Below are 23964 nucleotides of genomic sequence, written 5' to 3' on the forward strand. Positions count from 1 at the left end.
TATGTTGCTATATTTAGTTTAGTTTTGCAAGTAAGTAATGAAGCAGCAATAAGAAAACATCTCATGAGATGCAGAGATGGCAGGGATACATCATACAAGTTTCTAAGTCAGACTATAACTAATTGTTTTTGTCTTATTCAGAGTTTTTCTGTTCTCCACGCAAGATTTCCACACGAAATGGACATTGACATGGCCTTCCAGGTGGACCACTTTGGATTGATGGGAATTATTTAGTCAGAAATGTTTGGAGATAGATAGTTTATTGCTTAATCCAAAGACCATTGCAAAGCAAACATCCAAACTTCCATACGATTACAGAACCGACATTAAAATTAACTAACTAAATAAAAATACATGCCTAAGCTTAAGATGCACATCTTGCATTATAAATAGATCACATAACAACAAAGAAAGAGCTTATTAACCATTGGTCTTATTACAGAAAGCATTTTATACAGTAATATCCTTAGGTTTCTATGTCATTTAAGAGGGTCTCCAAGAACTTGTTTGGAGGGTGCCAGTTGCATACTGTCTGGATGCAGTTTTTGAGGATTGCAGCATCCTAGAAGATGCTGAAGATTGAACCTGGGACCATCTGTATGCTGATAAAAAGCTAGACTAGCATCTCTTTCTTTCCCAGGTCAAGTTTTATTGCATTATTTACTGCAGACACGCTACTGCAACCCAACACCAAAAGCCTGTGTTTTTCCAGCCTTTCTTCACTATCCTTCTGCTGCCAATGCTGCTAAAAACCTTCTACTTAGACAGAGGAAAAAGAGGAAAAAGCAATGCTGACATAAAAAGCCTTGAAGAAAGGAGTGTCACCATTAGAAGCGTTGGTAACTGAAGTACGCCTGTATTGGTTTTCTCCCCTCCTTGGCATTCCTGCGCTCAGAAGATTACATTGCAAAGCCAAGAAGCATGCATTCATGTGCACCAAATCAGTCCTAAGAGGTTGGGTGGGAAACAGGTTTTGTTTAAAGTGAAACTTGGCCCGGGTGAATTCGGGGCTCTGAAACATATGGCTTAAATGCTAAGTTGCCAAGTCAGGAGAAAAGACACACGCACTCAGCAGATATATATATATATATAGTATGACTAAACCTCCAGTTTGAGGACTTCAAGCTTTTTCTTGCCTTAAGGATGTTTTCCCCCTTCTTCTCCAAATGTGGAGGAAATCTGGGTAGATTTCTTTTGTTTTGCCATCTGAAGCAAATAGGACAATAGCTTCCTCCTAGTGCTCTCCTGAAGAGATTAAGGGCTACTTTAGAAGAGTGTTTGCAGATGTTTGGGAATAAATATGGAAGGGATGTCCTTGCGGAGGAGAGAAGGAGAAGAGGAGGCATCCCAGAGGCCTGGACACTTGGCCTGGAATTAATGCACTTTGCATTTTGAACTCCTGAACCTTCCAGTTAAAGTCCAGAATGGTTTATTACTAGGGCCACGTTCCCACTTGCAAGTAAATTGCTTTGCGATCTGAATCGATGGACCAGTTCGGCAGCGGAGTATGGTTCACGCTACATTTGCCCCAAATGCATTTTCTTGCTGCAAATAAAATAAAACAACCCCCTTGCGGTTCACATTGATGAATAAATCAATTCAAAATGGACCCGCTCCGGCCGGCCAAAGGGCAAATGTAAATCGATTCATAGCTGCCCTTCCCATTCCTAGTTTTCTTGTTATTTCTGGACACTGGTCAGTGTTGGATCCTAGGCATCGGGATCCAAATTTAGCTGAGAAAAATTTAAGAACTGAAGAATTTTATCAGTTTTGTCCCTTAAAAAATATCTGTTTGGGCTCAGGGTAGTGCCAATAGCTGAAATATATGATGTCCTTCGGCAGAGAGGGGGGTATTTGCGAAGGACTGTTTTCTAAAAGACGTCAACATGTGAGGATCTTGTTTTTCTGTCCCTTTTTGCCTGTTGATGAAAGCAGGTGGTGGCCCAGGCATCCGAATGTCTTGTTGGTATGGAAACAGGCGATAACAGTTGTGCGTCAGGAAGGCAGGCAGGAAATGGCTCCCCTTGAGCATTACAGCCTCACATTATGGGCAACTACTTATTAGATTTGGGAGGTTGTGAAAGCAGGATTGTGCAAGCAGCAGCGCAAGCCTAGCCACACTTATTTGGAAAGAAGCCCCATTCAAAGGGGGGATGGCGGTGGTGGTGGTGGTGGTGATGATGATGATGATTTGTTACAGTCAGCCTTCCATATCCACGGATTCTTTATCCATGGATTCAACCATCCATGGCTTGAAAATGTGCCCAAATATAAATATAAATTCCCAAAAGCAGAGTTTGATTTTGCCATCTTGTATAAGGGGTACTGTTTTACTATGCCATTGTATATAATAGGACTTGAGCATCCACAAATGTTGGTATCCACATGGGATCCTGGAACCAAACCCAGAAGATGCCAAGAACTCACTGTATTTGCAAATAAGATATGGCAACCCTATGAATGAGGGACCTCCACGCCGCCTTGTTATTAACAAGGCTGCAAGTCTTGCAGACTTGAAGCCATGGCTTTCTTGACCGAGTCAATCCGCTTGTAGTGCGTTTATCTTCTTTTCCTACTGTCTTCCACTTTACCAAGTATTGTCCTCTTTTCAAGTAAGTCGCGTCTCATGATACGTCCGAAGCATAGTCATCTATGCTTCTAGTGAGGTTCAGCTTTGTATTGCTGTAAGACCTGTCTGTCTGTCTTTTTAGGACTCCACAATAGCCATAGAACTCTTCTCCAGCTCCAACACCTCATTGCAATGAGTTGGTTTTCTTCCTGTCAACTTGCTGCTGCTGTTGCTGCTTCTAGTAGTAGCAGTAGTAGTAGTAGTAGTAGTAGTGGTAATAGAGCCCTACAAACATCTGTCCCAAAGGCAAAAGCCCTACTCTAGCCAATGTCAGGGCCCTTGTTGCAATTCAACATCAGCATCTGCCTCTCACTTTCCCTGGGGTCAGTTAAGGATAGTACAGCAGCATCAAGTCAGAAATCCCTGCAGAGCGGTGATAGCCACTTTGCTGGCTTTTCTGGCTGAATTATGTTTCTATTTAAGTTCCACGCAGAGATGTTGCCTGCAATACGGGCAACGGATGCAGCAACAACAGCATGTTTTGCCACCTTTGTCCTTCCAAAAGTGATGCAGTTCAGCTGGAAACCTGGATTCCAAGTTCTGGCTTGTCGCTTGCAGAGGCGCAAATCAAGAACAGCCGGCTGCATTTCCAACAGAGGCCATCTCCACTCCGGGTGATCATGCATTCAGATTTAGGAAAGGACAATATTCTGGTTTAAGGCATCCTCTGTTTCAGGGATGGGAAATGCACAGCCTTCCAGACGTTGCTAACTGCAACTCCCATCAGCCCTAGTCAACATTGTCAGCAATAAGAAGTTCAGCATTTACCCTTTAAAAGTCCATTCCCCCGTTTCCAGCCAGTTTCTAAAGGCATAGCTTTCCTTGGAAGAGTGTCTTGTAGCCTGAGAGCAGCCACTGAGAAGACCTTCTCCCATGTTTCCATCAGATGTGGCTCTGAGGGGAAGGACCTTCCCATATAATATGTTATTAGACTCCGGATCCTATCAGCCCTTATCACTGATGCCATTAGGTAAAGGATGATGGGACAACCTGAAAGCAACTCATTCCCCATGCCTGGTTTTGGAACCTAAAATTATCAGGATTCTCCATAGGTTCCTGAGTTCTTTTCTTGGGGATCTTTTGCATTTTGGTTCACTTCCTGAGCTCTTTTCTGGGGAACATCCATTCTTCATTGTTGCTTCTTGTTTGCCTTCTATTGTCGTATGTCCAGACTGGCGTTTGTGAGCAGCTATTGTCTGGTTAATTTTAAGCACTACTTGCGCGATTGTTGCCCCAAAGAATCAGTGCATTCAGAGTCTATCAACACACAGCCTTGCCAGGGTAGTACAATGTTGTGGTGTAGGGTCCATCTGCACACAGAAAGGGCCATTCATTGTCTCTAGACTGGGTTGATAGTTGCTATCTTTGCTATACCCCCAGAGAATTATCAGTCCTCAGTTTCAAATGTTATATAGAGAAGCAAAGAATTCCCCAAAGAAATCTGATCGCAGAGGGGACCCAACATCAGCTACCTGAGATTGTACAAATAAGTATATTATTTGTCCCCTGTACAAGAGCTAGGAGTTTATCACACTTTGGGAGGCTAAGTGCCCAAAATCTGTGCAGCAACTGGATTTAAATCCCAGAAAGATCCAGGAAAAGTGGGATCGTTTTCAGACACATTGGGAGCATTGAGCATTAATCCAACATTAACCTGCACAGAAGGTGGACAGAATCGGCTGCTTTTTACTTTTGGGAAAATCCTTGACTTATACATGAGGTCGACTTATAGTTGAGCATATACAGGTCCTCCTAAATTAATATATCTGTGGTACAGAGTCAGTGGTCAGCAATGCCTGCCGTGGAGCTGGCCCTGTTACGAAGTTAACAATATCCAAGTGTAAAATCACCATTTGCCATAGTCCTAATTCTGTGTCAGGTCAGGCCTGACTGTGGACAGTGACAAAGATGTGGTTAATGCGCTTCTTCCCTCCGGTCAGAGATGTCCCATGTGTCAGAGCCTCTGCGCGAGAAGAACTCTGCAAAGGAAGGAATCTGGGCGATCCAAGGACTGCGCCAGAGTTTGCTGATGCAAGTCTAAGGGGACCATGGGTGCGTGGGTGGGTTGCAACACAACCCCTTGTTGGAATTTGGACTGCAAAACATCTGGGGAAAAGGTTGCATGTGTGTGTGTGTGTGTGTGTATGTGAAAATGAAAACTTGTGGATTGTGGTTGGAAAAATGAACTGAAAGGAAGGTCCTTGTCTAAGATTTTCAACAAGGACGGATGTGGTGGATGTCATGCCTCGCATGGCCCTTAGCCAAAGAGGCCAAAGGAAGGAAACGGCTGTCTTATCAGGATTCCTCCTTTTTCTTGCAGGGACTTCCTTCCGCGTGGGTCTGGCATTGTCACCAGGCGCCCCTTGGTCCTGCAGTTGGTTAATTCCAATACAGGTATGTGAGTGGTTTCCTCTTCTATATCAGTGCTGTACAAATGTCAAAGGACTTCCTCAAAATTGCTTGCATCTCTTCCCGGTTTTTAGAGTAAAACAGAATACATCCAATATTTGTTCTTACTCCATATCCTCTAACTTGTCAGGGACAATCCCGATTAAGCCTCTGTCATGTTGTTTTCCCCCCAGTTGTTTTTAAAAAGCAAAGATGTAGCCATGTTAGTGTGTAGGATCAGTACGTAGAGAGATCTTGTAGCACCTTTGGAGGCTAACTGAAAGAAAGACATTAGCAGCATGAATCTACTTTCTCAGATGCATTTGGATTCCACTCCACCAAATGCATCTGAGGAAGTAGACTTCAGTCTAGGAAAGCTCATGCTGCCAATTTCTTTCTTTCAGCTAGTTTCAAAGGTGCTACAAGATCTCTCTATGTACTGCTTTTAAGATGTTAGTTTTCTCTCCTTCTTCCACTTTCTCCCTTTGTCCTCAGCTTACTTACATTGCTGCAAAGTGAGTTTAAAGTGAAAAAGTAGTTTGTACTCCATTAACTGAGAAGAAGGAAGAGAAGAGAAGAGAAGAATGTGGGAGTCAGGAACCAGTTTCCTCCTGACTTCCAGCCCTTCAGCACTGAGACATCAGAAGGGCTGCCAGATTCAGAAAAACCCAGAGGAGGGAAGGTACAAACAACCATCCAAAGGGAAGGTATTTTTACCGTACATCAAAGGAGTTACAGACAGAATAGGGAAAGTGGTGAGGAAACACAACCTCCAGATGATCTATAAACCAACCAAAGAAAATCCAGTAAATGCTTTGCTCAGCGAAAGATAGGAGGGACCCTTTTGCAGCCGCAGGAGTTGACCGCATACGGTGCAGCTGTGGACAAGTCTACATTGGGACCACCAGACGCAACATCCAAACACGAATCAAGGAACATGAGAGACATTGCAGACTGAGTCAGCCAGAAAAATCAGCAGTAGCAAAACATGTTATATAAACCATCCTGAGCATAAAATGCTATTTGAAAACACTGAAATTCTGGACCATGCCAACAACTATTGGGTCAGGATGCACAAGGAAGGCATTGAACTCCACAAACACCTGGACAACCTCAACAGGAAAGAAGAAACCCTGAAAGTAAACAAGGTTTGGCTACTAGTCCTGGAAAACACCAAAATCAAGACCCAGCAAATGTAAATGAAAACCAGCCAGGATCAGGGTTTTTCCCCAGCAGACAATGGACCACTAGTGAAGCAGACACAAAATCTCCTTGCATAGCCTTGCCATTCAACAACAGAGCAATGCACAGATTAACATAGAAATCACTCCTCCCAGCCTAGAGTCACACACTTTGAATATATATGTGTGTATATATACACACATACCCCACTCACCTCCATGCCACCATTTTCTGAAGATGCCAGCCCCAGATGCAGGCGAAATGTCAGGAATAAACTCTTCTGGAACATGACTACACAGCCCGAAAAAATCCACATTACCTCTTTTAAAAAGGCTTATCCTGGCCAAACTAGTTGCTAGAAATGATGCAGGGCCATTCCTGTTGCCATTTTGGCTGAAATAGCGATAGGAAAAAATGAGAGATTTAGGAGAGGTTGCGGCTGAGAAGGTGTGGACGCATAGGATTGCCATAGCAAAGACTGGATCCTGTACCTTAAGAGTTGTCTAGAAGAGGGAATGCCAGCAGATGAGGCTTGTAACTTGATTGAAAGTCAGTCACCTCCAGCTGATATCTCTTCTTCTTGTGAGTTTTATCCACGAGGCATTTATTTGATTGATCTGATTGTTTTAACAATGGGATGTCATTTTATTGTTATAAGGGAATTTTAACTGTTGTATTGGTGGGAGGGACAATGAGTTTATTTTATATTGTTGTATTCTTATGCATATTGTACACCAACTTGATCCTCACAGAGAAGTGGGATATACATAAATAATAATAATAATTATTATTATTATTATCCATGTTGAATCTTTATCAGCTCTTGACCATGTTTACATAAGGGCTGCTTGTAATGTCTGCTGTCTTGTTTCACTATCCCTGCTTTCTGCATCCATCTAGAATATGGCGAGTTTCTACATTGCAAAGGGAAAAAGTTCACTGACTTTGATGAGATCCGTCAAGAAATCGAAGCGGAGACGGACAGGGTGACCGGATCAAATAAAGGAATCTCTGCCGTCCCGATCAACTTGCGGGTCTACTCTCCCCACGGTAAGCAATGCCCTAACTAACACAACCTGTTTAGTTGTGGGTCTTGGGAGCTTTGTGGTCCCCCTTGTCTGATGTTCCAGTGCCTTCAGATCATATGGCAGCACATTTTGCAGTGGGTCCTTGTTATCCGCTGGGGTTTGGTTTCAGGATCCCAAGTGGATACCAAAATCCATGGATGCTCAAGTCCCATTAAATACAATGGCATAGCAAAATGGTGTCTCTTATATAAAATAGAAACTCAATGGCCCCATACAGACAGGGCAAAATAAAGCTGCTTCGGGTCACTTTGGAGGTATGCTGTTTAAATGATGCATGTGTCCTAAGAGTGTGGAAGCTGTGCCAAAGCTGCGCTCCAGTCCTTAGGACTGGATCATGGCTTTGGTGTGGCTTCTGGGCTCTTAGGACGCATGCATAATTTAAACAACATACCTCCTAAGTGACCCAAAGCAGCTTTATTTTGCCCTGTCTGTATGGGGCCAATGTTTGCTATTTGGAATTAATACAGATTATAACTCTGCGAATTCCCCAACTGGCAAGTACAAAAGCCATGCTGGCTGAGGAGTTCTGGGAGATACAGTACAATGAAGAACCTTTTCCAAGCTCTTGTTTTGCTTTGGTTGCATCATGTACTATTTGGAAAGGATTCTATGGGCTGAAACACACAGGCCAAAATAAAGCTGCTTTGGATCAGTTTGGAGGTATGCTGTTTAAATGACACACACATCTTAAGAGGCCAGAAGCTGCGCCAAAGCTACACTGTAGTCCATAGGACTGGAGCGTAGCTTTGGCAAGGCTTCCGACCTCTTAGGACACATGCATCATTTTAACAGCATACCTCCAAAGTGACCTGAAGCAGCTTTATTTTGGCCTATCTGTTCGGGTCCTATGCTATGTTTTATTGTGCTGGCATCTATTATGTTCTTACATTTTCAGTTGTGTGCAGAGAATGGAAATTAACTGAGATAAATAGTGAATTGCTTAACAAGTCAACTGCACATCTGGGTTTATTTGGCTCCATTGATGACCACCACAAATGAAGATGTTAGGAGTAGAAATCCACCACATTTAGATGGCACCAGATTGGGGCAGACTGTTTAAAGTTCAATGCTGCTGCATTTCCAAATTCTTTTAGTTATTTGTCATCAGGAGCATAGGCTGTTCTATTCACTTCTTTTTCTCCCTTTGCCTAGTCCTGAGCCTGACGCTGGTGGACCTGCCAGGGATGACCAAGGTTCCCGTTGGAGACCAACCGGCTGACATTGAGTTCCAGATCCGTGACATGCTCATGCAGTTCGTCACCAAAGAGAACTGCCTCATCCTTGCAGTGTCTCCAGCCAATTCGGATCTGGCCAACTCTGATGCTCTGAAGATTGCAAAAGAAGTTGACCCTCAAGGTAACTCCATCTTCTGTACAGTTAATATGTCTCTAGCCTGGTCAGTTTCTTTTGCATCTTGACTATGGTTTATTGCAGTTCCTAGGTTGATTGGTTTAGATTGCCTTTGTAGTATCTAAGATTCTTGGGAGTCCTTAAAGGTTAACAAATGTGTTATAACATAAAGCTTTATAGCCCAGAGGCAGCTGAATCAGATGCATAGAATGTCATCTAAAGACTATACAAATAGAAAGAAGAAGTACTAAAATGTTAGCAGCCAGGTTGGAGAGTGCAAGAAATACAGATAATAGGTATTACATTAAAGCAGCTGGCTATCCGGGTTTGGACCAAAGGGAGTTGCAGCCTGGTAAATAGCTGAACTATCCATGAATGCTAGTTTTATTCTTGGTCTTCATGCACAGTCCATACCAGATACTGGTTTGAAACCAGATTGTGAATTGACTGCTTATTCTATTTTGGTTCAAGATATAACATGTTTGTTTCATCTAACAGGCCAGCGTACCATTGGCGTTATCACCAAGCTGGATTTGATGGATGAAGGGACCGATGCTCGAGATGTTCTAGAGAACAAGCTGCTGCCTCTAAGGAGAGGTAAGGGGACCTTCATCTTTCCTTGTTGCCCTTTTCCCCCTTTGCTCTTAAAGGTTTCTTCCTGGTCCACTTTCCATCTGACAAGCATCATGGCAGAATTCCCTCTAGTCTAAAAATTGCCATCATTCTCCAAGGCTGGAGATGCAGTCCCTTGTGCTCAGCAAACAGGACAGCGAAAACTCAAAATGGGTTAAATAGTTCTTACTCTAGTTTTATATCATTTAGCATACGATTTCTAACTTACTGGTGGGGTTCATCAGAAAGTAACACAAAGTCCTGGACAGCTGGCATTATGGTTCCTTGGTAGATGTCCAAATGAAGAGTTGAAGACATCTGTTACTGTCAGAGAATATAAATGGGACCGGCACTAAAACATGGCAGTGCAAAGCGCTCCAGTTCTGGATGCTTCATTCCCTTCTCAGGCTGCATTCCCTGCTCTCTCTGATAGAGAGTTGCCATTCCTGGATTTGTTATCTTGTAGGTGAGATGTTATAGCTTAAAATGTACATAAGCTGTGCAGATAGCATTAGCATGGATTTCATGGGAATCAAGCAGTCTTTTGAGTTTCCCATGCAAAAGGAGTTACGAAAGGAGTTTAAGATGAGAAACCCTTAAATATACTGTTTACCTGTGAGAGTTAGGATTGGTGCTTTATACCCATTGGCATCCACAGGTTTTACTGCTCTCTGTTTATACTCTTTGCTTATGGCCACTATGCTGGTTGGCTTTTTCACCCCCAAATGCATCTGAAGAAGTAGACTTTAGTCTATGAAAGCTCATGCTGCCAATTTCTTTCTTTTAGTGAGTCTCAAAGGTGCTACAAGATCTGATTCTGCAGACTAACACAGCTATATCTTTGGCTTTTTAATGATTAGGGCTATGCTGACCGTTTCACCTACTTTCTGTACCATTTAGTTTCCGTCTGCCCCTTATTAATCCATAGCCTTGTATCTTGTGTCTGTACTGGGTTCATTTCCATGCATTTGTCGGCTGACTTTTCTGATCTCTCTTTACCCAGGTTACATTGGAGTGGTCAACAGAAGCCAGAAGGACATTGATGGAAAGAAGGACATTCAAGCCGCACTGGCTGCAGAGAGGAAATTCTTTCTTTCCCACCCAGCATATCGGCACATGGCTGAGCGCATGGGAACCCCTTACCTGCAGAAAATTCTTAACCAGGTAAATGGTTAAATTCAGTGTATTATATCTATATCCTATTCTTATTGCTTGCAGAAATATGAATATGTGTGAGCCAGCCTAATGGGATTTTTAAACTCACGTTCTTAAACCATCTCTCGTGTAGCAACTGACCAATCACATCCGAGACACATTGCCAGGCCTGCGGAACAAGCTCCAAAGTCAGCTTCTCTCAATTGAAAAAGAAGTGGATGAGTATAAAAACTTCCGCCCAGATGACCCCGCTCGCAAGACCAAAGCTTTGCTTCAGTGAGTGAAGGATTTCTTTGATTTGGCAAATGTATCATAGCTCCTTTGCAACTAAAATAGTCTTAAACATTAACAATGCAGTTATATCAGGTACAGTCATGCGCGTACGTTATCAAATCACCTGTAAATAATCAATCAGTCTATCAATCTATCCATTAGGCTCTATCCATTAATGCTCCTCAGGTCACAAATCCCAGGCTGGCTTGTATGGGAGAATACGAGACTTTAGAACGCTGCTTCTCCATTAATTCCATAGATGGGCTCTAGTACATATTGACAATCAGATTTAGGCCTGTTTGCTTGGGTTTTTTCAAATCCTGTGATAGCGTCAGTAGAACTGGATTACTTAGCTATGTGGGAATACTGTTTTGACCATGCCTTCCTCTTCATAGTATTGGGGGCTTTCTTCCCCATGTAGGATGGTTCAACAGTTTGCAGTGGACTTTGAGAAACGCATTGAAGGTTCTGGGGATCAGATTGATACCTACGAACTGTCTGGAGGTGCTAGGATCAACCGCATTTTCCACGAGAGATTCCCCTTTGAGCTGGTGAAGGTAAAACCTTATCTTCCATTAGTCTCCACTTTTACATTTCTGTCATCTCTTTCTCTCTGCTTAATGTGTATCATTATTGCCAGATGCCAGGCTATAGCTAAGAGACATTTGTTTTCTGAACAAGTATTGGGATGGAATTTCTTCTTCTATCTCCATTCTATTAAGAGGGACCATATAGAGTTTATCCCACAAAAATCCATAGACGTGTTCATTACAGGCTTAGTATCCTGTAATTCACGAATTATTTAAACTAGATATGGTCCTCCCAAAGTCAGTAGAGTAGATGGAGGCCCATACGGTAATTGGCAAATCTATGGTTCATATTAGGATGAGATAAAAGAAAGCCCTATATTGCAGGAGCTGAAAGAGAGTGACTTGTTCAAGTCCATGGCTGAATAGGGATTTGAACTCTGGTCACCCACTCCAGCCCTCAAACCACCACTCCAGGCCAGCTCAACATATTAATACATTCACTGATGTGCTAATTTTACATTATGAAATAATTAAATGAGTAGCAAAAAAAAAGCTTATAAAGTAAACCCTGTAATCAAAGCTAACTTGGTGCTATATAACAACATAAAGCTTTGGTTACTATACTGGGTTTTGCAGCAATGATGTCCTTTTTCTTCTGGTGCAGATGGAATTTGATGAGAAGGAGCTCCGGCGAGAGATCAGCTACGCCATAAAGAACATCCATGGTATCAGGCACGTATCAATGCAATAGAGGCAGCACCTCTGCTCCATTTCTTTCACAGCCTCTCTAGAAAATCCAGTGCCTTGGTCCTGAAGACGTCAGAGGTATGGTAGGTTGGCAAATGGGCCGGAAGAATGTGCAGCCCCTGAGCTTTGGGAGAGTCCCATTGGTCTTTGCTATAGGGTTGCTTGCTGTTTCTCGGAGGTAAAGCTTCCTTTCCGTTTCCTATGGAAGGGAAGATCTCATCCGTAAGAGAAAGTAACATGGGTGGTAACATGCTACCTTCACCCCCTCACCCCAGCTATTGTTTTATGTTGCTTTCCTGAATATCAACAAGAGCTCAGTTTCTCAATCTGTTGAAAGGCTGGGGATCATGCAGCCCTTTAGACGCGGGCGGACTGCAATTCCTCACCATGGGTTATGCTAGTTAGGACTGATGGGAGTTGCAATCCAGCACTTATAGAGGTGCATGATTTTCAACCCTCATAGTAGCCACTTCTGGTCTAAATCACCATTAGCTTCCAAAGCTAAATGGTGGTAGTTGCAGCCAAGCACTCAAGAAGGGTGCCAGGTTGAGGAAATCAGACCTAACCTGTGTTTCCGTTAGATGCAATGTCTTACATCGGCTGGATTCCACATCAGCAGTTTCCTTGTTAGAAATAATTGAGTAATTATTAATTGACCCTAAGTAGGTGTCCTGAGGGATGAAAGACTGTTGTTAGTCATGGGGTTGGCGATATGGCCAGCAATGTTCCTTTTGGGAAACTGCTTTTGTAGGGCTTGGAGAGCTCTTGTTGATAACTTCTTTTCGTTTTTGTGTCTTCAAGTGCTACTCAAGGGATAGCTAAGCTGGTTTTTGGTGATTAATAACAAACAATTGCCCTGGATTTTTTAAAATATATATATATGTAATGCTGTATGCCCTTCTCCTTGCCCTGTCTCCCTCCCACCTTCTTCTTGTCCCCTTTGCCAACTTTGTCTCGGGTGTTTAGAACCGGCCTCTTCACGCCGGACATGGCCTTTGAGACCATTGTGAAAAAGCAGGTGAAGAAGATAAAAGAGCCTTGCCTGAAATGCGTGGACATGGTCATTATGGAGTTAATCAATACCGTTAGACAGTGCACCAAGAAGGTAACCCGGGAAGGGGCACATGGAGTGCCACCCACGCACGCTCATGCCCACCTGCCCTTGGCTGAAGCACAGCGTTTGTCATTTGGGCGGCAGCCCTTGCCTGGCAGTGATGTTTTGGTTGTTGTTTCTTCTAACCACCCTCCCTAACAGCATGACTAGACTTGAGTGAACCCAGCCTGGGCTTCCCTAGACAATTGGAAAGAGATGGGGAAAGCACAACTCTTGACCTTCCTCTAAAACCATGCATTCCTCATAAAGCGCATGCATATGTACCTGTGGTCAGAAAACTCCACCATCCCACGTCTTGTATCATGAGCAACAATTGCATACAAGGGAATTATTTCTTAGTTTTTTGTGGGGTTTTCAGGCTATGTGGCCATGTTCTGGAAGAGTTTATTCCTGACGTTTAATAAAATTATTATTATTAACCTTTATAAAGCGCTGTAAATTTACACAGCGCTGTACATACAATCTTTCATCAGCATCTATGGCTGGCATCTTCTCTGAAGATGCTGGCGAAACGTCAGGTTTTCAGGCTATGTGGCCATGTTCTGGAAGAGTTTAATCCTGACATTTGGCCTGCATCTGTGGCTGGCATCTTCGGAGAATGATGGCTGGCATCTTCAGAGAACCTCCATGCTATCATTCTCTGAAGATGCCAGCCACAAATGCTGGCGAAACATCAGGAATAAACTCTCCTAGAACACGGCCTAATAACCTGAAAACCCCACCAAAAATATGGATTCTGGCCGTGAAAGCCTTCGACTTCACATTGAATCATTTCTTCTTTAAACAGCAATGCAGATACAGCAAGGTGGCAGTTCCCTCTCTTCAGCAGGACCATATTAGATTTCTGTGTTAACTCCAGAGCTGTGTTTTCCTGGAGAGACTTGAGATCTTCAGCCACTCAGAATTGGAGACATATAGGAAACCATGTTCATAGGATGAAGGCGGGTGGTGGAAATATGCAGGATTCTAAGGCCAAGCTCCTGCACAATGTAGTGTAATAGTTCCACAGGTAGAAGTTCCACAGGTAGAAGTATGCTACGTCTCTCTTCTCAAGCCTCCTCCTGGACTCACTACTTAGTTGCTACATTCCCACAGTCCTGGAGTAGCTGGTGGAGAGCAAGATATAATGAAGAATTATCTGGCTATGTCCCCATAGCCAAGTACAGTCCAATGACATTATTGACAGATCCTCTGGAGTCTTCTGGAGCTCTCAGTGGTTGATATAATCATTTTATGTCTGACTAGGGCTATGGGGATGCTTTGCCAATCCACTCTCTGCCAGCCACTGAGTGGCCTTTTGGGGGAATGAGTCCAGGAGGGGCTTTGTTTGTTACGGACGGTAGATAAAACACCAACCTTTGCAGTGATTTCTTTTTTTTAAAAGCATACAAAGGTGTAAGATGAATTGACGCCTGCGTATGTCACTAGTAGGATGCCAGCCAATGAGTTTTTATGGATGCTTACTCACTTGTAGTACATAAACATTGCATGAGAGTTACAGTAGCTTCCCCCAACTTGGTGCCCTCCGTATGAATTACGGGAACATAAATTTGAGGAGAGATATCTACTACTCTCTGTCATGGCCTGCTCCTTCAGGTAGGACCCCAGGTATTGGCATATATGTGTGTATATCTATACCTATATATATATAAGGTGCTTGACTCTTAAGCATGGGCACTTGGAACCCTTGGCATGTTGGACGAGATGCTGGCCATTCGGGAAGCAGGTAACCAGGTGGGGCGAAAGATTGTCTGGGACCTGAGGTCAAACGAAAGATGCCACTTGAGGTTGCTTTGACAGGGCCTGGTGGACTGAATGACTGGGTTTCGTCCTGGAGCCTGGGTTTGGGGTGGGGATGCCTACAAAAATGGTGATACTTTTTCACAGGTTCCTCAAGATTCTAGGATGCTGGGAGGAGGACCTTCCTTTTTCTGCCCTGCTCTCCTTTTTGGGGGGATCGGTTGGCGGTGGGGGTTGTCTGTGGCTGTGGGGAGCACCCAGAAATTTGCCATTCCTGCCCGCTATCTGGCAGGCACATGCCCTTGGGCTGCCAAGTACGCAGTGTCATCTGAACAACTGGATGGGAAGGGCCAGCGTTTCATGTCCCCTGTCTGCCCACTCCCTCTGCTAGTTTCCCCATTGGTCAATCACCTTTCCTTTACTCTTTTGCAAAGTTCCTTTTTCTCTGTGTGCATTTATTTGTGTACTCCCTTACTTTGACCTTCGCATTCTTTCGTCCCCTCTTTCTTTTCTTTCGTCCCTCTACCCTCCCCAGAGTAGCGAGTCTGTACCTATAGTAAAAACCCTATCTGGAGCTGACATGAAGGATGGTCTCCTCCTTTCCCAGTGGAGGTAGAGTCCAAGGCTTGGTAGCAGACTATCAACTGGGGTGGGAATCCTGGATGCTTACAGACATTACTGCAGGTTGCATCATTCCCCACTATTGGTTAGGAGTTACGATCCAGCAGTGTCTGGAAGGTGGCATGGTTACTATTCCTGGATTAGAGGAAAGAAGATTGTGTTTGTGTTATTCTGAAACAGGGGTGAGAATCATGTTGTCCTCCAGATGTTGTTGAACTCATGTTCTCAAGGCTCATTGCCTTGGCTTTGCTAGCAAGCATTGGTGGGAACTGCAGTCCAACAACACCTGGAGGGCTGCATTTCCCCACCTCTGTTCTAAAGTACAGGAGGAAAACAAGAATAGAAAAGATAGAAAGAAAACATAAATAGAGATTTTGGAGTGCAAAAATAATAGGCATTGCAGGTTTGAATGCAAGGTGACCTCTGAAAAGGAAAGAGTTATGAGAGGTAAGAGGAGATGGAGACCAAATACCCAGAACAGAGGGATGGAAGTTGAATATGATAAGCATACGCTACTAGGCAGATGCTCTCAATGTAGGACACTTGTGATACAAGGACTTTATCAATTCACCAAGCTCAGGTTCATACCCAGATTGTAGGCACTGTGTTGTAGGCTAGCTCTGTGCTGTATTGTTCTGTGACTAGAACCTGCTTGATCTTCTGTTTTCTTGGGGCTTCTTGGTGAGTTAGTTCCCCCAGCCTCATTGTTCATTGAAATAGCAGAATTTGTGAGTGTGGTTGGTTGCAGGTGCATTGGTTGCAGGTACCTTTGTGAATACTGCGGCTGTGAAAGATAAAAGCTCTGTGAATATGTCTGTGTCAACCCTAACTGAAAGAACCCTTATTAGATACCATGTTCCAAGCTGATCTCTTGGCTTTCAGACTGTGTGTGTGTATGTGCGTATGAGGGAGCGAAACGGATATGGGCAGGTATGTGCAAAAGCCTGAAAGTGAAGTGTTTCATTTTTGAAATGCGTCAATGCTACCCAAGGATGGACCAAGACATTTTGCTGCCTGGCACACTTCACTCATTCAAGTCCAGGTACATCTCCAAAATCTGTGAAGTTATTTTGGCTCATGAGAGCGTAAAATCTCACAAGCAGCCCGCACCCTTCCTGGCATAAAAATACAAAAATGACCACATAAAGATATTTGGACTTTGCTCTTCTTCCGTAACACCCCAAATCTCCTGCCTGCTGTGGCTGCCTTACTCTGCCCAGTTGATGCTGTGGCTCTCAAATGCAAAGAAGGGAATTCATTGCTCCTCTGGAAGCAGATCATCTCCTTAACTACAGTTCAGTTTGACAGGCAGACCCTGTTAAGCACTCAAAATGGTGTGGGAACATGTCTAAAAAGGCATCAAATCAGCCCTAACATTTCAGGTGGTGATTCAGTGTTATTGTTTTTGAAAGACTACTGGGCCATTTGAAGCTTGGGCAATATAGAGAAACCATCACCATTTGATTCCCTGTTAGTACAACTGTAAAAGAAGGGAGAAGCTGGGCATGGGAAAAACAGCAATAATGGAGGTTGTAAGATATGTCTGTATACACTTTGTGTGTGCATTATGCCTAAGGAAACATGATAGCAAAGAGACTAGCAAGATCTTGGGTACAGGGTACTATAGTTCCCTCACCATTTCTGTATCTGATTCTAGAGGGAGAAAACCAAACAATCAGGTGATATACACAGTGACTTAATGCTGAATTTATGCCTGGTGAAGAATATAGCTTTATTTAAAATATTTACAGTATACACTGTCCTCTGTGTAAAGCTCTCAGGGGGCAGCATAGAATAAGATGACCACGATCAGTTTAAAACAACATACACATACGGATCTGTATAAAAGCAGGTAGGCTTTTGTAAACAATGTTTGCAAAAGAAGAGTCTAGCATAGCACATGCACATGTTCTGTGACGAGATAAAATGGGAGATGAGCACATGACCCTTTCCAAGAACTATTGTTAGACCTCTGTAGGTTTTCTCCCTGGTCTTTGTGTTGCCGACACTTTTTCACTGTTGCGTTTGCAAAGATTCCTGAGATGCAGGTGTGCCGTGACCATCTGTCTCTTTTTTAAGAAGCCCATCTAGGAAGCAAGTAACTCGAAGGGAGATGAACCAGAGATTGCAAGAGCTTAAGCAGGGAGCTGAAAGGATAGATCTTTTCAAGGGAAAGCCTTGGGGTGGCTGAGGACGAGGGAAGGGATCCCTGCGTGTGTCCATCATTTTGTTGATCCCACCCTGCCTTGCAGTTTTGCATTCTATCTTTTCTTCATCCTGCAAAATCTACCTGATGCTTGGCAGCACATAGGGTCCTTTAGCGATGCTCTCCTGGGTTAGATTTGCCTGTGGGCCGCACCAAAAGTCTCACTACTCATTTTTGCCTTGTGTTTTTCTCTTCTCTCTGTTCCCTTTCACGCTCTTCTTTCTTTCTCTCTCTCTCTCTCTGTCCCTGCTCTGCCTGCTCTTCCTCTCCTCTTGCTCCGTCTGCTCCACGCTCCTTTCTTCCCTGTCGCTTCTCTCCCTCCCTGCTCCTTTTGCCGTGCAGAACGGGTCTCTTCACCCCTGACCTCGCTTTTGAAGCCATTGTGAAAAAGCAGGTGCAGAAACTGAAGGAGCCCTGTCTGAAGTGTGTGGACATGGTAGTGAGTGAGCTCACATCCACCATCAGAAAGTGTAGCAACAAGGTAAAGAAACACCCCGACACCCCGACAGAGAGAGAACTCGCATAACAAATGCCGCCTTGCGTGCACACACAACGCACAAACACGCACACAGACCTGCCCCCATTTCCTTACACGCGGAAAAGTCAAAGTTGGGATTGGCGGGAGGATAGGTACGCAGAGAGACCTTGTAGCACCTTTGAGGGTCGCCGAAATAAAGAAGTTGGCAGCATGAGCTTTCCTAGACTTCAGATGCATCTAGAAAGAGGATAGTTAGGGACAAGGGTTAGGATTCTGGTCATGACTTATCAGCAAGGATAGAGTGATTCAGGGAGTCCACATGCAACAGGGTTTGGACTAGGTAAGAGATGCTAGTTGAGAAGCCATTGGTGGGTCCCATCTTGTTGTTTCGTATCCATCCTCTGTGTTTAGAGTAGGGATTGAGCCACCTTTATCTGTGTAGTGTTACTTTAACCGTCTGTGATCTGGTCAGCGGTGTGTCGAGTTCAATCCCATTATCAGATATTTGAGATTTAAGATACAGTGATAAATTTTGAAGCCCTGAATTCTTGTCCTGTGGTTTCCTTGCTTTGTCTCTTCTGTCGCTGAGTAAGACAAGTGAATATTATATTATAGTTTTTTGTGGTTATTTTGGGCTATCTGGCCATGTTCTAGAAGAGCTTATTCCTGATTTTTTTTCCAGCATCTGTGGCTGGCATCTTCAAAAAATGATGCTGGTGAAACATCAGGAATAAACTCTTCTAGAATATGGGCACATAACCCCAAAAAAGCCCCACCAAAAAACCCTATGGATGCCGGCTATGAAAGCCTTCGACTTCATGTTAATATATTAATATAACCACTGCTTCTCCTTTCTTTCCTTACATTTTCTTGATAAGGAAGCCTGACATTCCTTTACCCTTCCTTTCTTGTTTTGGAATAAAGAATGACAGCACGGCTTGGCCAAGGTCTTTTGGAGGCTGCGTGTCCAAAGCAAAACCCTGCAATGCAGAAGACCTGGTCCTAGGCTGGGATTAGGATTGGGAAGGGAAATCCGTTCAGAGGACTTGAAGCGGTGTTTCAGTAGATGGCAGCCTTCCCTCTGAATCAGGAATGAATGCAACACACAACTCCTTGCTCCATGAGCCTGCGCTACCTTTTAGGCTAAACTTGGGCCTTTGTGTTCAATGAATTCCTCTGGAATGTGAGGGAAAGTGCTAAACATTTAAAATAAATTAAAAGTTTAAAATAAAAAAAAACCTTTATTTTAAACTGGGCATCTCAAGACCCCTATATTAGGTACACTTCTCTATGTATGGCTTCTTAAATGTCTTGCATCCTAACAGTGATTTTTCTCTCCCAAATTAATTCAGTTTCAGCAACTTCATTTCGGTCACAGGCAAAGCAAGCCCTGGGTTGTACATAAAACCACATCCTAGTCCACCCATAAAACGAGCATTACTAATCACTGCTCAACTACGCAGGGAATGAGTCCATCTAGGTTTTGGCGTTGCTTTTTGGTGACTGTGTGGGTGTGGATGGATGCGTGTACATATGCAGCTGAGATGTGAAACTGGACCGGTGCCGAAGAGAGCATTACAATCTGCACACAGGGTTATGAAAAGAGGCAAGGTATACAGTGTTAAAAATGCAGACCCCATTCCAATTCTCATTTTGTCCCCATTTAAGTGTCGGGACTTTTCAAAGCCTAGAGGCACACTTGCTGCTTTTTCCTTTACCTCTTGTTTGCTTATCACTTTAAATATATACAACATGGGAAGCCATAGTTGAGCTATAGTTTTTTGAGGGTTTTTTGGGCTATATGGCTGTGTTCTGGAAGAACATAGCCATAAAGCCCAAAAAACCCACAAAAATATAGATGCCGGCTGTGAAAGCCTTTGACTGCTATTTAACTCAGTATTGTCAAAACAGATTGGAAGCTGTTTTATAGGGTTTCAAGGAGGCATCTTTCTTAGCCCCATCTGGGAATGTCAGGGATTGAACCCAGGACCTTTAGAATCACTGAGGTAGATCCTTTTCCTCTTGCTTATTTTTGGGTATGTGTCAGGCTACTGTTAGGGACATAAGAGTTCTGCCCTAATCCAAGGAGAAGGTAACCAACTCACTATCGGAAACCAGGCATTACTAATTCCATGCCAATATTGATTTCAGCACATTGGATCAGCATTTAGCCTGGCAAATAATATAAGCACGATTAAACAAGGTGGAACTTCTGTCTCCATAACCTGTCCACATGAAATATGCATGCGTGTTCTTTCAGTATCCCTATGCATGTAGCTCTGAGGAGACAGAATAAGGATATTGCCCTGCAGATAACCATTCTGCAACCCATGATTTATTCTTTCTGTTCTATAGCATTGCAATAACTTAAAACATCAGTTGCGCATTTAGAAAACAACAGTTTAAGCATCTAAAGGAAAAGGCTAGGTAAAGTTACCAAGGATTTGCACCATATACCAAATATATATGAGTTCTGGATGTGATCAGTTTTCAGTGTCTGACTCTCCCTCTTTGCAGCGTTTAATGTTTCGAGGGGCAGGATTCTTTATAGGGCAATGCCTCACTTGCATAACGGCAACGGCCATTTTTAAGCATTCTTGCATATGGAGTGTTGTAAGGGAACAGCGTGATTTAGGACTGGTGGAAGTGCGGAGGAAAAATCTGGAGGTTGTGATAGGCGAGAAGAAAGGAAGGGAGGCTGGTTGGAGGAGTTTGTCGGCTCTGGCCTGTTGCGGAGTGTAGTGCAAAGCCAATTCTGAAATTAGGGACTTCAGTCGCAGTTGACACATTGCGGAAGAAAGAACATGTGGGTTTAAAAGGAACGAAAAAATATGGCCAGGAGAGGGGAATGTGGTTATATAGCAAATGCCCCAACGACTTCTGAATTTGCTATGACCCATTTCCAAGCCAAGCTCCCTTTTCTTGAGGTTCTCCTGCTCTCCCATTCAGAACCATGGCATTTCTGGGTGCTGCTGGCGCTACCGGCTTCCTTGCCAGCCTCCCCCTTCCCTTTGCATCCTGGCGCATGAGTCCCTTCGGTGGATGTGATGTTCGTGATTCCCTTCGGTGGATGTAGTGTTCGTGATTTGCTATTTCCCCAGCTCCACTTTCCCTTGCGCATGTCCCAAGTGTGATATATCCCGGTCCCCGCATGAGTTCTGGCAAATACGACTTGATGGTTTCCTTTTTTCCTCTTTGCTTCCCCCTCCCCTGGTTTGGCGTGTGTAACATTTTGTCGTGGTTTTAATTGATCGGGATCTTGAATAAATCTGAGAACATTTCGCAGCTTGGAGCGCTTTCTTTTGCGTCGCTCAGGCAGTTTATTATTTCGTATTCTCTCGGCGAGAAAAGCTGGGAAAGATTTTCCAATTTCCGGTGCTGTTTCTCTCCCGTCCGCCCCCCGATTCCTTTGACAGGATTTCTTCTGTTTTCAGCAGCAATGGCATGCTGGGTTTTTACTCTCTTTGAACTTTAGAGCCTGATATAACAGCTAAAATCTTAGAGACGTACTCAGAGACTTCAGTCCAGCCAATGCAGAGTGTAGAAAACATATATTTCCTTTTAGAACGCCTTCTGTCTCATTAACTCTATAAACACTCATGGTGAAAGGCAAGAGTGTAGTCTGTCCTGGAAACACAGATCCTCCTCTATAGCCTTTAGTATGAACACTAACAGTTATGCCTGCAAGAATTTTGTACGTTCTTTGGTATCGTTTTTCCTTTGCATCGTCCTTTAGATTCCTTGTTACCTGCCCCTAAGTTTTACTCTTGACCTATCCACGGGTCATATCAAAATCCATAATTTTGGCCCCAAAACCTGCCCTCGACTTATACATGAGGTCGACTTACGGTGAAGTATAAATGATAGCATCCTGTTAGTGTCATTTGTGGAATGACCATACTCACAATGGAAGGCTGCTGTTATTGTCATACGCCTTCGAGGCAACTTTGATTTATGGTGACTCCATCAAAGAGCTTTCTTGGCAAGGTTTGTTATTCAGAGGAGGTTTGCCATTGCCTTTCTCTGAGACGGAGAGAGTATGACTTGCCCATGTTCACTTGGTGGGTTTCCATCACTTAATAGAGGTTCAAACTATGTTTCCCAGACTTTATTATATGAGGAAGAGATTAGAGGTTGTTTGGGTTTAGCTTTGTGATAAGTAGACCTTTCATCAGGTCCTTCATCCACTTGTGCAACCACTGTCTCAAATATTACACAGATCTGGGTGAATCTGGATTGATAGGCAAGATTTTTGGGGTATTTATGGGAGAATTTTGTTTCCTGAAGCCTTCCTGGGATGGTCAGCTGAGACCTAAGAAGCAAGCTGAAGATGCTTGGTTTACTAAGAGAGAAACGTACCCCTTGGCTGGAAGTTGGACAATCTCTCTGTTGCTTTCCTTCTCTTGTTTCGTTCTGCCATTGTGTCCGCACCCACCCCAGCCTCCATGCGAGGCATGTGAGGTGGCGGTGGCACCTTCCCCTTGCCCTCCTTTCACCCATGTGCCCCATTTCCCCCATATGCACATGTCTTTTCCCCCTTCTCTCCCGCTGCAGCTCAGTCAGTATCCTCACCTGCGGGAGGAAATGGAGAGAATTGTGACAACCCACATCCGGGAGCGCGAGGGCCGGACCAAGGACCAGGTATGCACGCAGATGTTTCACTTGGGTACCTCTGTGCATATATTCCCAGCTCTGGGGAACCTTGGGCTTTCCAGATTGTTTCACTTACAACTTCCATAATCTCTTATCCATGGCTGGGATTGATGGGAGCTTTAGGCCAGAATGCATAAAGGGGCAAAACTGATCTGTCTTAGGTCTCTTCCATACAATTATAGCACATTGAGGTCACTTTAAATGCTGTGATTGCATCTTCCAGGATTCTGGGATTTGCAGTGTGCATTCTGGGACTCATCTGACATAGATCTAGCAATACAGTTAACTCATTCATTGCACGCTTAAACAATATGAGACTACGAAGCCCATTCTTCCCACCCAATATGGAATTAACGGAGCGAACGTCCAACAGATCTATGGGCCACCAGTAGAAACTTGGGATGTCCCCATAGATCCCTCAAAATGCCGAAAGTTGTAGTAGCTGTATCTTCTCTCCCACAGGTCATGCTCCTGATAGATATTGAACTGGCCTACATGAACACAAACCATGAAGATTTTATTGGGTTTGCCAAGTAAGTATCAGAAGGGGAATTTAAGTTTAAATGGCAGGCATTAAGCTGTAATGGGAAATAACCAAAGGAGCACCATGTTTAAAACTGTGCATATTGTGCAGAATTCCTTCACCTTTCAGATTTTTAATGCCATTACCAGAAAGTGCCAGTTAGACATTGGTTGGGGTCAAACTGGGCATTTTGAACAGGGAGGGATTCAGTCCAAATGGGCACATGAAAAATCTGCATTCGCATTGGCAGTCCCAGAGAAAGTCAAGAACGAAGAAGTCCTAAATGTCTTGCTTTGTTTTTCTTGTAGCGCTCAGCAGAGGAGCAGCCAAATGAGCAAGAAGAAGACCGCAGGGAATCAGGTAGGCATTGCCCACTGAATCGGGGAGCTGCGTTTGAAAGGTATGCGGTGGGCATCCTCTTTGCTTTGCAGGCTGTGGATGGAGGAGAAGTTGCCCAACACAACAGTGAAGATGCAGGAAAAGTGAATGCCGCTTCACTGGTATAAAGTATTCAGTGCCATAGAAGGAGGGCATTCCATCAATTAATCTTTATTAATGCATTAATAGTCAGTTAATTAATTATTAAAATTAATGAGCCAGGCTGCAATCATCTGGCCTGGGAATGTTTCTTGAATGAACCATTGGCTGAGGGCCTTACAAGGTGAATTTGGTCCA

At 43.8% G+C, this 23964-nt stretch overlaps 1 protein-coding gene across 12 annotated transcripts in view; it reads left to right on the forward strand.

Annotated features, from left to right (window-relative positions):
- The window catches only part of DNM1 (dynamin 1), a 73134-nt gene that overhangs the window by 12229 nt on the left and 36941 nt on the right, over positions 1–23964 (forward strand). For 8 of the 12 annotated variants that reach the window (XR_016282094.1, XM_089534795.1, XM_089534787.1 and 5 more), the window contains exons 2-13: positions 4950–5023; positions 7100–7249; positions 8440–8643; positions 9136–9234; positions 10253–10413; positions 10538–10680; positions 11099–11234; positions 11872–11939; positions 12921–13059; positions 22668–22754; positions 23229–23299; positions 23598–23649. Coding sequence is in view for 11 of the 12 variants with exons in the window: in XM_089534795.1 (XP_089390921.1) it covers positions 4950–5023; positions 7100–7249; positions 8440–8643; positions 9136–9234; positions 10253–10413; positions 10538–10680; positions 11099–11234; positions 11872–11939; positions 12921–13059; positions 22668–22754; positions 23229–23299; positions 23598–23649 (1384 nt within the window). In the remaining variant the exon portion in view is untranslated. Of the gene's footprint in view, positions 1–4949; positions 5024–7099; positions 7250–8439; positions 8644–9135; positions 9235–10252; positions 10414–10537; positions 10681–11098; positions 11235–11871; positions 11940–12920; positions 13060–17977; positions 18117–22667; positions 22755–23228; positions 23300–23597; positions 23650–23964 lie in introns of all 12 variants that reach the window. The other 4 variants (XM_089534798.1, XM_089534788.1, XM_089534797.1 and 1 more) reach the window with 1 other exon arrangement.

Source organism: Sceloporus occidentalis, unplaced genomic scaffold, assembly GCF_023333645.1.
Source record: "Sceloporus occidentalis isolate IW3139 unplaced genomic scaffold, rSceOcc1.0.p SCAF_8, whole genome shotgun sequence".
NCBI lineage: Eukaryota > Metazoa > Chordata > Lepidosauria > Squamata > Phrynosomatidae > Sceloporus > Sceloporus occidentalis.